The following is a 16,383-nucleotide window of genomic DNA, read 5'->3' on the forward strand; positions in this document are numbered from 1 at the left end:
TTTGCTTGTTTTCATGAAAACCCCAAATGTGTCATAAAATTGGAGAATTTTATGATAAATTTGGGTTTTCCAAAAGAAATTTCCCTTGGCAACTTAATACAACAGGTAGAAGTACAAATGTGCAAATAAAAAAATTACAAAATGAAAATTGATTTATTCCAATATATCGAAAACTGTTAGAGATTTTTATTGAAAATGGACGTGTTGCATTCTTATAGCAGGAACATCTTAAAAAAAATAAAAGTGAAATTTGTGCACTCCATAAAAATTTTATGTTTCTACATTCTACCATAAGAATGCCACATGTCTTCTTCTTCAGTTTATTGGCCTCCACCTACTTGGGTATTTGGCCAGCTCATCGTCTCGGAATAAGGGAAAAATCCCTTATTCACTTACAATTTTGGAGTTAGTATAGTACAATTTGCTTCTTCATCTTCTTCTTTAGTTAACTGGCAATTTTGGTTGGTGTGGGACAAACATGACAAGATAAAAAAATTTCACGCTAGGGGCAACTGTCTATCAATACACAATCTTCTTTGTTTTGTTTTGAATGCCACATATCCGTTTTCAATAAAAAATTTATAATAGTTTTTGATATATTGGAAAAAATCGATTTTCGTTTTGTAACTTGAAAGGGCTACTTTTTATGTGCACATTTGTACGAAGGAAAGTTAGGTTCAATTGAACTGTTTTTGGTCCCAGAATATGTGATTTAAATTATGATCTGCCTTTTTGTTACACCCTGTATATACAAGGTGTGAGGCATTAGTGTGGAAGTCCAATTACTTGCAAGATACGAAAAAAGATTGTTAAGATTTAAGTTAAGGCAGAGATAAAACCATACTTTCAAAATATTTTTAAATACACAGAGCCACCCGTATTGATAGGATGGAGCAAACTTACATTTCATTATGGAACACCCTTTATAGTTCTACATTTTTCAACTATCCTCGATGTTCTGGTTTTTTTTTAATATGGGGTGTTGCAATGTTATATGAGGTAGTTTAAAAGATAATTATAATTACATTTTTTTATTATTATTAATTTCGTAGCTGTAGAATTGTAGAAATTTGACATCAAAAAAATCTTTATGTTCCAATGACTTTTAATATAGTCTACTATTCTCCAAAATTATTAAATATCGAAATATTTAATCTTAGTAAACAGGGTTGGTCGAAACTTCGAATGAGAATACCTAATTTCTGAATATTTTATTACTTCTTAAGCATTCCCTATACATAATTTGTGAGTATTCATGATTCTTTGAGGTAAAAATTAATTGCAACAACAATTAGGCGAAATTTTGGTGCTACTGTATGTGGTCTACCTCGAGGGTGTGATCTACCTGAAGGATTTGTGCAAAATAGTGAAATGCATGAAAACTTGTATACTTGTATAGAAAAACGAATGTGTGTGTACTTTGTACGCACGTAAGAAGTTATACTTCTATTATAATATAATCTAACTTCATATTAAAATTTCAACGAAATCAATATATATCTACTTTAAACAGTTTTTTTGTATTGTATTTAAATATTAAACTAATTTTGGAAAGAACTAAAAGAATACCAAAAATTAAAAAAAATGACTGTCCGGATTTGAACGGGCGGGGACCTCTCGATCCGTAGGCGAATATATGCTCTACCGATGAGCTACCACCGCACCGTTGTGTATACACACGATCATTTCTCGGACATAATTACAATCACGGTGACAGATAGATTAGTTGAAAATAAACATTTTCAATAATACTTATTACGAGGAAGACAAATCCACTGACACAAAAATTATAATAAATATATTTACCAACAAGCTGAAAATGCGAGCATTATCATAACGAAAACTTTGTTTATCCCACATACCAATGATGTTCGCATATCATGTTCTAAGCATATCCTGCCAACATTCGTCGAAGTATATCCTTTTTAGTATATGCGTAGTACAAGCATAGCATGTACCATAAAAAACATTCTAAATTTCATGTTCTTTGGATGTGCTTCGAAGAATATTCTTGCACCGAATATACTGAGCACATTCGTGTACGTAGTATCTCGGAATGTTCGTAAAAGTTTATTCTTAGAATATACCTTAATCGAATATTCTTAGTATATGCGTAAGTATATGCAAAAGTATATGCTTAACACATACTTGTATATACTTTTAAAATATCTTAAAAAGAATATACTGTATGTACCTATAGGAAGAAGAATAATGTTAGCCTATAGATTATCAACTTCGCGTTAAGAATAATTAATCAAATTTAGGTATTTTGGTAGGTACTACTGAACTATCTAATTCATCATTTTTTTTAAACCGTTTTAATTGTATGGTAAAAAAGTTTAAAACTTAATTCTATTGAAGAAAAATGAGAAATTCTCGTTTCGTTTTCAATTGAAAATGAATACACCATTTTGATTTGAGTTTATACCATAAAAATATTTTTACCTATAATTTTCGGGAATCCGGAAACGGCCATTCATTGTTATTCTGACCCTTGCATTGCATATTTTATACCTGCACAAGGGAAGGGGGTAGGTAACAAAAAGGCAAAATATGAAAATAGTTTCCAGTACAGTTAAGGCATTTATGTCTACGCTGTGAGGAAGAAGCGACTGTATTTCTAGCTACAAGGACTAAAACATTTTAAGAACATAAAAAGCAGCTTGAAAATAATAAATTCATATTGGTACTTCAATATTTCCTAAATACCTAGTAAGTAAAAGTATGTATAATGTATATAGATACCTATAAATTTTAGTAATTTACATACATATTATATTATATATTTGGCTATTATATAATTATATAAGCAGCATTTTTATTTTGATGTGCACATAATAACTAAATATATTACTTATATTTTATATATAGGCTACTTACCCATATAATATTTATTATACATAGGTACCTATATAATTAACTAAAGTTTATACATTTTATACTTACTTTTTACGTAATATTGTAGAATGCAATAACTATACATTCTCATATGCAATTAGAATATGTAAATATAATATATTAGTAGAACCTAGGATGAGATTGGGTGATGTTGAAAACATACTTCTGAGAAATATAGCACATCCTTGGAATATTCTTCCCATATACTAAAAATATGTGCGATAGTACATTCTAAGTATATACATAGAAGGTATATAGCACTTCCTTGGAATATTCTTCCCATATACTAAAAATATGTGCCCTAGTACATTCTAAGTATGTAACTAGAAGGTATATAGCACTTCCTTGGAATATTCTTCCCATATACTAAAAATATGTGCGATAGTACATTCTAAGTATATAAATAGAAGGTTTATAGCACCTCCTTAGAATCTTCTAAAAAGTATGTTCTTGGTATATACTGAAAAGAAGTGCGGTAGTACATTCTAAGTATATACATAGAACGTTTAAGTACTGTAATGTAGTATATACTCAGTATATGCTCTGCACATTCGCAATGGTAATTACGCATATTCTAAGTATATACTTTTTCTGAAAAGTATGTTCTATGAATCTACTAAGAACATGAAATTGTTATGTGGGATATACCTATTTAAATTCATAATATAGAAAATTGCTATTACGAAAAAGTGTTTAGAATTAAAAAGTATGTTTTAATGTGCAAGTACATCATTCTAATTTAAATGTTGTGAACTATAAAGATACTTTACTCGAAATTCATATTTTTTTACATACCTCGTATAAAATTAATAAAATTTGATTCATGATGGTTGTATCATAAATCTTAGACCAAGAAGAGATTTTTATGAAGAATAACTTTTCTTCGTCAAATTAAAAATACAAGAGTTATAAATGAAAATGATGTTAGGTATCCATAATTTGAGAAAATTCGTCAAATATTTTTTTCCATTAGAAGGATGTAATTTCATATATCAGAACATACTTTTTTATTCCAAACCACATTTTAAATAACAATTTTCCAATATTGTAAAATAAATAATACATACATGATAAAGATACTTTTTACTTATGAACTTTACTTGGATCTACAGACCGAGCGAGTCTTGTAAATTCCACGGCTTTGCGCCACACTTCACGCAACCGTATTTGCGTACTTGTGTTTTGAGTTGTGTGCGCTGGTCGCTGGTCGAGTGGAGTTTAGATAATTTACCAAATTTAAATATAATCGTTTCTACTGATTCATTATTAATATAGTATAATATGTATTATTGCTTTCAAAATATACTTAAATTGTATTTTTATACATTTATTACACATATTATTTTATATAATAATTAAATTCACTATAAAATGTCATTAAAATGTTATTAATAGCTAAATAATTTAAAATTTAGTTTGACATTCACGAAGTGTCAAACTCAAATATAAATAATAACATTTGCTTTGCTTAACAAATTCAGATTAAAAAAGTAGCCTACTTCCTAATCAAAGATTTCAGCTGACGTTTAGTGCCTGGTATGAGATAACCGGATTGGGACGTCACATTTGAGATTTTGAGGTCGATTATCTCGAAGACGGTTAGAGATATCGAAATGCCGTTTTCAGATTTGGATTCAGAAGACAAAACTACATAAGAATCCATCGATACATCTGCTCTAAGTATTGCAGGAGCGGCGACGCAATAACACACAGACTTTTGCAAATTTATAAACGAAAAGTTTTCGTTGAAAAACACTAATAATATATTTTTTCACGCACACCTTATTTGCTCTACATAACTTAAAAGATGTAGCGACTAATACCATACTGTCGGTGTGCGCATACGCTCAGAAAAATAAATATTCACCCTCTTGCCTAAAGAAGTAAAACTATTTTATTCACAAGTAATAAACATTTTGAGCAAAATAAATGTAAAATGATAGAGAATTCTAATTATTTATAAAGCGATACAGCCTAATATTTTAGGTAGATATAATATTATATTTATATGGGATTTAGTCACAATTTGGTGTACCTAATGAAGATTACATTTTTAATTAGACGATATATTTGCGCCTACCATGGAAAAAGATTACGGTAGTGTCATTTGCATAATAGTAAAGACACTAAATTTGAACTTTAAAAAGGGTAAACCCTGTTAACTACAGTAGTTGGCTGTACACTTTTGATAAAGACAACGCAGAATGAAATAAACACTTCTGTTTTATGCAGGTAGGTATATATGAATTTATTAAACATTCCTTAAAATTTATCCACAAGGTACTTAGTTTAAAATTTCAAAACACAAAACGTTTTCGGTCTAAACTGACCATCATCAGTGTGAACGTCCGGTGTACAAGTATTTGGAACTAGCCACTTCATTAGCTGCAAAAACCTCTAAATTAGATTATTAGTACCTATTTAGTAGATTGAACATTATAAAGTAGGTGACATTTAAGTTAATGTAATAAGATTATTTGAAAACCATGTGGATGTATATACTTCATCTTTGCTCGAGCACATCTAGTGCTCAGGTGTGAGAGGTAACGACCAACGGTTGGTCAACAATGCATGTACAATTTGTATTTTGAGCCAATTGATTCTTCCTCCTTCCTGTTGGGTTAGTTCTTTGTTGGTGGTTATTTCTGTATTTTCTGATGATGGCTTATGTTGATCCGAAACGAGTATAATTTTAATACTTAACATTTTAATAAAAAATTTTGTGGTACCTTCTTGGAATTTGAGTACTTTATTACCTCTAGACCACGTTTTTTGTGAACTATGCATGGATACTTCTCTTCATGTTTAAAATATATTTATTTTGTTGAAGTTAGTCATACAAACACAGCATATGTATCAGTGATAACCCATATTGCGCCTGTGGTGGAATGGGAGGTCTACATTGCACCTCATATTGGAGTGTGGACAGTACAGACAAAATATTAAAGTGATGTATGAAAAGTTAATTGATCTAAATTGTCCTTTACCTGTAAATTTAAACGAAATTCTTTTTCCAAAAAATAAGCAGACGTTAAAATGTCTTTACGAATATGTAACGTTCTGTAAATTTAAATTTTAAATAGGCTTAGATAATAAAATTAAAAATTGTAAAAATATCACACAAAATTGAAAAATGTATCCATTAATATATTATAACACCCTGTAAATTTAGATAATAAGTAGGCTTAGATATTAACTTAAAATTGTTATTGTAATACCATATAAAAAAAAACAAATAGTCTGGCTAATTGACTATATGTCAAAGCCATTAATAAAAAAAAGTCAGTCATAATAAAAGTATAACTTCTTACGTACGTACAAAGTATAAGCACAGTCTTTTTTTTTAGATATTTTAATAATTCATACATTTTGGTACCTATGTAGATACAATTTTTGGGGAAAATAATGAAATATGTTTTATTACTTTTAACGGATTTATTGTTTTAAAATACAATTATTATCTGAGTTACTATACTTACTTTTCGCAACAAGCTTCAGAATTCTGAAAATTTAAAGTAATTCTTATTCTTTCATTAAGAACCAACACAACGTTTAAGAATGAAGTCCATCCCTGGTACTCGGTACTTATTCAGGAAGTGATTTGCTTGACCATTTGAGAAAATAATTTGAAATAAATTTCACAATTGCATACGAGTACAGCATTTATTTATTAGTATGAGTTCTTAAATGCCTTTCCAAGTGAGCTTTCTGAGAAAACTGCTTAAAACAAACGTCACACTAAGGTTTTCCGCTAGTGTGAACTGTTTTATGATCATCCAAATGGCTTTTATAAGGGAAGCGCTTAAAACAAATTTCACACTTATTCTAAGTTTTTCCCCAGTGTGCAATCGCATGCAATTTTAACCCAGCATTGTTCGCTAGGTAGGTTAGTACGCGAGTGGTCGCGCGTGAGATTTTCTCTCACATATCCAACTTTTGCCTTTTTTTACAAAATAAAAATTTTAAAACAGATTGTAAACTTTTTTTTATTAACTAAGAACATAATAAAATAACATATTATCTACACATAATAATATGATAAGATACAAAAAAAAATGATCGGAATTAAACCAATATTAATTAATCTCCGTATCTTCATAATTTACGGCATCGCCCTTTACACAAGTATAACAAGAATGCTCTGGAAAAATTGGTTGATGACAAGAATTACAATGTTTTTTTACTTTTCTATTTTTGCGGCGAGGGCAAAATGAACAAAACTGAATATCCGATGGTTCAGGTTATGATGAGTTCGGTAATGTTATTTTGGCAATTCTTGCAATAGAATTCCGAAGGCTTAAAGTTAAGTTTGGAATTGTCGGACGATTTATAAGATGACGTTTCATCAACGATAAAGTCAATCCCTTTAAAAAGACACGACATTCTTCTGTTTTATTATTATTATCTTTATATACAATGTGACTGTTGATGCCGCAAATATATATTTAATATTGAAAAATATGTGGTAATAGTGGCCATCTACAACTAATCCGTGAAACAGAATATAGGGTTTTCATTTCATCGACCACATCCACGGCGCCTTTTGTTACAATATAAAAGGATATTTTTAAGTTTTACGGTTTTAAGTGCCAAAATAAATTTATTTTTATACACAGTTGGTGGCGCCGGTGGTCGCGCGATGAGAGAATATCTCACATGAAGCGAACTGAGTCACTATCTGAGCGGTCAATTATATTGTCGAGGAAGGATATAGTTAGGAGACTAGAATTAAGGAACTACACCGCGTATAATTTCCCAGAAAAAAAGTTGTGCGCAATTTTCTGAAACCGTGAGAGAAATAATTTGATTTAACAAACTATTTGAAACATATTTCGCACTTTTAACATTTTTCGCCAGTGTGAACTTTCGTATATCGATCCAAAGATGATTTAATAGGGAACTTGCATAAAATTTTAATTTCGAAAAAAATGTTATAAATCACAACAGAACATAATTTAAAACATGTATTAAAAATAAAAAAATTGTTTTTGTTTTCTGTTTGGCCCCTAAAGACGATTCTAAATTCAAATTAAAGCAACTATTAGAAATAAATTTCACAATTGGATACGAGTTCAGCATTTATTCAGTACGAGTTCTTGAATGTCTTTCCAAATTAGCTTTAACAAACTTCACACTAAGGTTTCCCGCTAGTGCGAACTTTTTTATGATCATCCAAATGTCTTTAAAGTGCTTACAACAAATTTCACACTTCTTGTAAAGTCTTCCCTCAGTGTGAAATCTCATGCAATTTTTAATAATTTGATTTAACAAACGATTTGTAATATATTTCGCATTTTTAACATTTTTCGCCAGTGTGAACTTTCGTATGTCGATTCAAAGATGATTTAATTGTGAACTACTTAAAACAAATTTCGCACTTATAAGGTTTTTTCCCATTGTGCAATCTCAAATGTTTTTTTAAACTACTCGAAACAGTAAACTGCTTGAAACAAATTTCACACTTGTAAGGTTATTCCTCAGTATGCAATCTCATATGTTTATACTTATATATTTTATTACTTTTAACGGATTTATTGTTTTCCAATACAATTCCTATCTGAGTTATAACTACTTTTCGCAACAAGCTTGAGAATTCTAAAAATTGAGCCTTAAACTGAATCATATTCTTTCGTTACGAACAAATACAATTTTTAAGAATAAATTCAATCCCCATTACTTATTCTGGAAGTGATTTGTATGACCAGTTGAGAAAATAATTTGAAACAAATGTCACAATTGCAGATGAGTTCAGCATTTATTCAGTATGAGTTCTTAAACGTCTTTCCATATTAGCTTTAACAAACTTCACACTTATAAGGTTTCCCGCTAGTGTGAACTTTTTTATGATCATCCAAATGTCTTTAAAGTGCTTAAAACAAATGTCACACTTCTTGTATAAAGTCTTTCTTCAGTGTGAAATCTCATGTAATTTTAAATAATTTGATTTAACAAACGATTTGAAATATATTTCGCACTTTTAACATTTTCAGCCAGTGTGAACTTTCGTATGTCGATTCAAAGATGATTTAATTGTGAACTGCTTAAAACAAATTTTACACTTGTAAGGTTTTTCTCCAGTGTGCAATCTCAAATGTGTTTTTAATCCACTCGAATTAGTAAACTGCTTTAAACAAATTTTGCACTTAAATGGTTTTTCCCCAGTGTGCAATCTCATATGTTCTTTTAAATTGCTCGAAAGAGTAAACGGCTTAAAACAAATGTCGCACTTGTAAGGTTTTTCCCCAGTGTGCAATCTCAAATGTTTTTTTAAACTACTCGAATCACTAAACTGCTTAAAACAAATTTCGCACTTATAAGGTTTTTCCCCACTGTGTACCCTCAAATGTGTTTTTAAACCACTCGAATTAGTAAACTGCTTTGAACAAGTTTCGCATTTAAAAGGTTTTTTGCCAGTGTGAACGTTCGTGTGTATATCTAAACTAACTTTTTGAGCAAACTGCTTTAAACAAATTTCGCACTTGAATGGTTTTTCTCCAGTGTGTATCTTCAAATGTTGATTCAAATTGCTTGCTTTTGTAAACTGTTTACAACAAATTTCACACTTGTAAGGTTTTTCTCCAGTATGTACTGTCGTATGTCGATCCAACATACTTTTATAAGTAAACTTCTTAAGACATATTTCACACTTGTAACGCTGCTCTGCCGTGTGCAATTTGAAATGTGATTTCAAATTATTTTTTAGAGAAAACCGCTTAAAACAACTTTCACACGTATAAGGAGCTTCTCTTATCATGTTTCCCTTTAATGAACTTCTATTGGCAAGTTGCTTAAAACACATTTTACAATTTATTGGGTTTTCTTTAATAGGTCGATGCGTAGGTTGTTTTTTATCACATGGATGTGCAAGTATTGTTTTCGTAGTTTTCGATATGTTTTCCTCTCCAAGAAAACCTAAAAAATAACTAGAATATACTTTTTATTTCAGAAAAATCTGATGCAATAGAAAAGTTTGACAACTCGCAGTATCTTATGGGCGAGGTACACTAGGTTTGACTGAAAAACCGCCTGAAATCGTGTTTTTTTTTGTGGAAAAATAGATATTTTTACTCGAAAAGTATTGACTTAGTTAAAAAAAAATTCTATAGAACAAAAGTTGCTTAGAATTAGTCAATTTATCCATTTCCGGAATTATTTTAAACGTACAATCCGACAAACGATAGCTAGCGGGTGATCTTGAGCGAAAATCCACCACGAGAAATAGACAATACGGGAAGGCCAGCCGCCAGGTCACGCTTGTTGGCGACAAGCAGACATGTTTTGCACCATGCCGATGTTTTTTCACCACGACAAAGGATGACTTTCACGCCCCAAGTGAAAGCAACCAACGGCACAAGTCCAACTTTGAACTGGGGGGTAGGAGGAACCTCAAACCAAATTTTCATGTAATTTGGTAGTGGCACTGAAAATTACACGGTATCACCATATTTTACGTTCATTTACTGGACTAATTATAAAACAGACTTTCAATTGCCAGGAGGATTGATCTGAAGAAGAATTTGACCCATAACGAGATGTGATGCCACCATAGACATAATAAGAATAGACTAAGTAAGGTATTAGCCCGGGAGGTAGTGTCAAATTTAACCGGAGCATTTTAGCATGGCTGTTTTCTTTTTATTTAGTTAGGTGTTCCTATGCTTATTAACAAATTATGTGTCAGCTGGCCCAAAACCGGGGATTTTAGCCAAGAAAAGGTAAAATGTGAAACTTGATGGAAAAACGCTACAACTTATATGTCAAATATTTATCTTCGTGACTTAAAGTGTATAATAGCCAAGAATACCTAGCTACTGGCTTTCACCCAGACGACTCGGGTTCAAATCCTGGCCTTGAGAATCGTTTTTGTTTTTAAAATTGACATTTTGATTTGAAATATAATTATTTTTTGATAACATGTACCACGTTTTTATTATTTATACGACACAATATAAAAAAGTCTGTATGTCTTTTATAGAATCGTAAACTATGCATTTGATCATATTATTATATTATTATGATTGACCTCCTTAATAAACAAAGTTGTTGTTCATAATCCCCTAGCTTCCTTAATTTAGTACGACCCCAAGTGAAAAAGGCGGTTGCCCCTCCCCCCCGTTTATTTTTTTGGACCCTAATTTTTCACTTTTCTATCACCAACCCCTTATTAATCTAAATATTTCCTTGTTCTCTATAATATAAAAATGAATGTTTGTCTGTATGCCCCTTATCGAATCGTAAACTATGTAGGTATTTAATCATATGATAACCTCAAGCAAAGTTGTTGTACATGAACCCGGGAAAATTTCTGACTTAATACGACCAATCTAAGTAATCATTATTTACGCAGACACCACAAAAACAATATTGTTTATTTTAGAAAAAAAGTATACGCAATATTTTTGAGTATTTTTTTGGCTCTCTGGTAATTTTTAGGTATTTAACTTTTAAACATTATTTTTTTAGTTCTAAGGCTGTACGAAGTTTGCAGTAAGCTAGTTAATAAGAAAAAAATATTCTTGAACTATGTAGTTTGGCAAAGTTTAAAAAGTATAAATCATTAATTTATGAATTTTAGATTGCAAGAAAAAAGCGTCAGCTGAATATACAGGGTGTTTCATTAATAATTGTCCATATAGTAACTGGAGAATCATTAGCACAAAATATGAAGATTTAACCTAAAGACCTAAACCATTTAAATAAAATGTGGTTCCTTACTGAGTTACAGGGTGTTTTATCTAAAAAGTTAAAAATTATTTTTGCTCAGCATTTTAAAACTATTCAACGTATCATTTTCATACTTGGCAGGAAGTATAGGTACTGCACAGACTACTAAATTAGGTTAAACAAACGTTTCTGGCTATTACCAGAGGCGTACGACGAGGGAAAGTGAATGGTTGATCCTTTCCAAATTCTACGCCACTGGCGGAATTTATATTTTAGTTCAATTTTTGGATTCTCCAATACTTTCTATGAAAATAATATACTCTTCATTCGTAACGATAAAGTCATTAGTTTTCGAGATCTTTGAAGTTGAAAATGAAACGACACGGTTATTTTGATGTATTGTGTCGCTTCATTTTTAATTTCAAATATCTCGAAAACTAATCATTTTATTGTTACCAATGAAAAGTATATAATTTACATAAAAAGTATTGAAAAATCAGAAAATTACACTAAAATAGCAATTTCGTCAGTGGCGTAGAATTTGGGAAGGGTCAACCAGCCATTATCCCCTGTCGTACGCCTCTGGTAGTAGCTAGAAACGTTTATTTATCTTAATTTAGTAGGGTGTACAGTACCTATACTTTCTGCCAATTATGACAAGGATACGCCAAATAGTTTTAAAGTACTGGGTACAAATAATTTTTAAATTTTAATCATATGAATCATATCACAAATTAATCAAAATAACTGTGCCGTTTCATATTTAACTTCAAATATCTCGAAAACTAATGACTTCATCGTTACCAATAAACATACATTACTTACGTAGAAAGTATTGGAGAATTTTAAAATGGCCCTAAAATTGTAATTCCTCCAGTGGCGTAGAATTTGAGAAGGGTCAACCATTCACTATCCCCTGTCGTACGGCTCTGGTAGTAGCTAGAAACGTTTGTTTATCATAATTTAGTAGAGTGTATAGTAGTCGCACTCTTTGCCAAGTATGAAAAGGATACGTCGAATAGTTTAAAAATGCTGAGCAAAAATAATTTTTAAATTTGTATATAAAACGTCCTGTAACTCAGTAAGGAACCACATTTTATTTAAGTGTTTTAGGTTAAATCTTCGTATTTTGTGCTAAGCTTTCTCCAGTTACTATATGGACAATTATTAATGAAACACCCTGTATATGATCAAATGCACAGTTTACGATTCTATAAAAGACATACAGACTTTTTTATATTGTGTCGTATAAATAATAAAAACGTGGTATTATCAAAAAATAATTATTTTTCAAATCAAAATGTCAATTTTAAACAAAAAAGATTTTCAGGGCCAGGATTTGAACCCGAGTCGTCTGGGTGAAAGCCAGTAGCTAGGTATTCCTGGCTATTATACACGTAAGTCACGGAGATAAATATTTGACATATAAGTTGTAGTGTTTTTTCATCAAGTTTCACATTTTACCTTTTCTTAGCTAAAATCCCCGGTTTTGGGCCAGCTGACACATCATTTGTTAATAAGCTTTGGAACACCTAACCACAACTAAATAAAAAGAAAACAGTCATGCTAAAATGCTGCGGTTAAATTTGACACTACCTCTCGGGCTATATGGGCCGCTCTGTGAATAGAGGTGTAACACTAATATCAAGGACATCATTGGCCAAAATTCACTTTGAGTGGTCTAGTCATCTTTGCCTGTGACATGCGCGGTATCGCTCGGTAAAAAGCGACAGATAGACCACCAATCGTCTGCCCGCGGGTTACACTATGTTCCTTAGAAAGCCTTGTCTATTCTTAGTATGCCTATCGATGCTACTGATGATGATAGACTTGATCGAACTGCTTAAAACAAATTTCAGACTTGTAAGGATTTTCTCCAGTGTGAACTATCGTGTGTACACCCACTAACAGGTGGTACAGCTACAGCTACTAACTGGCTTACAAAATAAATTTCCGCTTTATATACTTCGTGTCTCTGCTACTCGAGTACCGGCGAAAGATCTAAAGTTCTGTACGGTGTTTGAGATGTTTTGTTAGGAACTAGGCCAGTACTAGAACACAGTAGGGGCCAGAATATAACAATATGGAATACGTCAGAATTTTTTTGTTCATTTTAAGCAGGAATTTCCCTGAATCGTGTCGGACTAATGCAAAATTCTTGATTTTTTAGATATTTAAATAATTCATAGATTTTGGTATGTAAGTTTTGGGGAAAATAATGAAATATATTTTATTACTTTTAACGGATTTATTGTTTTCCAATACAATTCCTATCTGAGTTATAACTACTTGTCACAACAAGCTTCAGAATTCTAAAAATTGAGCCTAAAACTGAATCATATTCTTTCATTACGAACAAATACACTTTTTAAGAATAAAGTCAATCCCTATTACAACGTGGAGTGAAGTAAACACTTCTGTTGTATGTAGGCATATGAATTTATTAAAAATCCTTTTTTAAAGTTTATATCCCTATTATTTATTCATGAAGTGATTTGAATGACCAGTTGAGAAAGTAATTTGAAAGAAATGTCACAATTGCAGATGAGTTCACCATTTATTCAGTGTGAATTCTTAAATGTCTTTCCAAATGAGCTTTCTGAGAAAACTGATTAAAACAAATTTCGCACTTGTATGGTTTTTCCCCAGTGTGCACCCTCAAATGTGTTTTTAAACCACTAGAATTAGTAAACTGCTTTGAACAAGTTTCGCATTTAAAAGGTTTTTTGCCAGTGTGAACATTCGTGTGTGTATCTAAACTAACTTTTTGAGAAAACTGCTTTAAACAAATTTCGCACTTGAATGGTTTTTCTCCAGTGTGTATCTTCAAATGTTGATTCAAATTGCATGTTTTTGTGAACTGTTTAAAACAAATTTCACACTTGTAAGATTTTTCTCCAGTGTGTACTGTCGTATGTCGATCCAACATACTTTTACAAGTAAACTTCTTAAGACATATTTCACACTTGTAACGCTGCTCTGCCGTGTGCAATTTAAAATGTGATTTCAAATTATTTTTTAGAGAAAACCGCTTAAAACATATTTCACACGTATAAGGCTCTTCTCCTGTGTGAACTATCATGTGTCCCTTTAATGAACTTCCAATGGCAAGTTGCTTAAAACAAATTTTACAATTTATTGGGTTTTCTTTAATAGGTCGACGCATAGGTTGTTCTTCATCACATGAATATGCAAGTATTGTTTTCGTAGTTTTCGATATGTTTTCTTCTCCAAGAAAACCTAAAAAATAACTAGAATATACTTTTTATTTCAGCCAAATTTGATGCAATAGAAAAGAAAAGTTTGACCACTCGCAGTATCTTATGGCCGAGATACACTAAATTTGACTGAAAAACCGCCTGAAACCGTGTTTTTTTTGTGAAAAAAATAAACATTTTTACTCGAAAAGTATTGACTTAGTTAAAAAAATTCTATAGAAAAAATTTGCTTAGAATTAGTCAATTTATCCATTTCCGGAATTATTTTAAACGTACAATCCCACAAGAGATAGCTGGCCTTGAGCGAAAATACACAACGAGAAATACAAAATACGGGAAGGTCAGCCGCCAGATCTCGCTTGTTGGCGACAAGCCGACATGTTTTGCACCATGCCGATGTTTTTTCACCACGACAAAGGATGACTTTCACGCCCCAAGTAAAAGCAACTAACGGCACAAGTCCAACTTTGAACTGGAGAGTAAGAGGAACCTCAAACCAAATTTTCATGCAATTCGTTGGTGACACTGAAAATTACACGGTATCGCCATATTTCACGTTCAATTACTGGACTAATAATAAAACACTGACTTTCAATTGCCAGGAGGATTGTTCTGAAGAAGAATTTGGCCCATAACGAGATGTGATACCACCATAGACATAATAAGAATAGACTAAGGCAGCGGTTCTCAATATTTTTGAGTCATGTACCATCTAAAGTTTCTTTTATTATATTTCTATATTTTTAGATTGTATAATCAAGACTTACTATGTATGTACTACTATTTTAAGTTTTTGTGTGTTTTGTGTACCACCGCAAATAATGATATGTACACTTCGCGTCAAAAAAAACTAATACAACTCTTATAACCGAAAATCGTGTTTTTCAAGTTGTGAATTGATCTTGTCACAAGTGTCATTCTAATTTGTAGGGCAACGTTGCCAGTTCAACGAAAATATTATATCAAACTAGGTAAAAACGGGGCTGAGCGACAGACCGCATTTTTTAATATACTAAAAACTAAAACAATGGTAATTTTCCGTCATCTCAATTAAGTATCCACACATTGATTCGTGTTTTATTATAATTTATGAAAATATTTCAATTAAAAAATGATGATAGATATAAATCTTGACATGACTTTAAATTATTATGTTTAATGTAAAATCGAGAGTTGTGATTGGTTTCTCGTAAATTGTAGGACAAAACTGCATTAAGTTGTGTAGAATAAATAAAACACACTGGAAAAATTGTAATTTAATTTGAAAATTTAATTTGAAATTAATACAAAATGAATAAATTTTACAGTGAACAAGTATGGAATTTAAATATATGTATTACAATTCGAAATATAAAATTTAAACGTTATATTTTTGTATTTAGATTTAGTGCAATTCCGTTATCTGTGACAGCAACAACGAAGTGATTCACGAACAATAATATTGTCAGTCTGAACACAGGTTTACATTGGAAAAAAAAACTGCACCAGTTTTATATGACGCGAAGTGTACCACCAGTGGTACATGTACCACAGATTGAGAACCGCTGGACTAAGGTATGGGCCTCTTGTGAATAGAGGTGTAACGCTAATATCAAGGACATCG

General features: G+C 31.3%; 1 protein-coding gene across 6 annotated transcripts in view; it reads right to left on the reverse strand.

Moving 5' to 3' along the window:
• Nucleotides 1-6,866: 6,866 nt before the first annotated feature.
• The window catches only part of LOC126879760 (zinc finger protein OZF-like), a 50,147-nt gene continuing 40,630 nt past the window's right edge, over nt 6,867-16,383 (reverse strand). For 5 of the 6 annotated variants that reach the window (XM_050643030.1, XM_050643023.1, XM_050643019.1 and 2 more), the window contains one exon: nt 6,867-9,810. In XM_050643030.1, the coding sequence (XP_050498987.1) occupies nt 8,885-9,810 (926 nt within the window). In that variant the 3' untranslated portion in view covers nt 6,867-8,884. Of the gene's footprint in view, nt 9,811-13,799; nt 14,803-16,383 lie in introns of those variants that run through there. The other variant, XM_050643064.1, reaches the window with a different exon arrangement.

The sequence above is a fragment of the Diabrotica virgifera genome, chromosome 1, assembly GCF_917563875.1.
Source record: "Diabrotica virgifera virgifera chromosome 1, PGI_DIABVI_V3a".
Taxonomy (NCBI): domain Eukaryota; kingdom Metazoa; phylum Arthropoda; class Insecta; order Coleoptera; family Chrysomelidae; genus Diabrotica; species Diabrotica virgifera.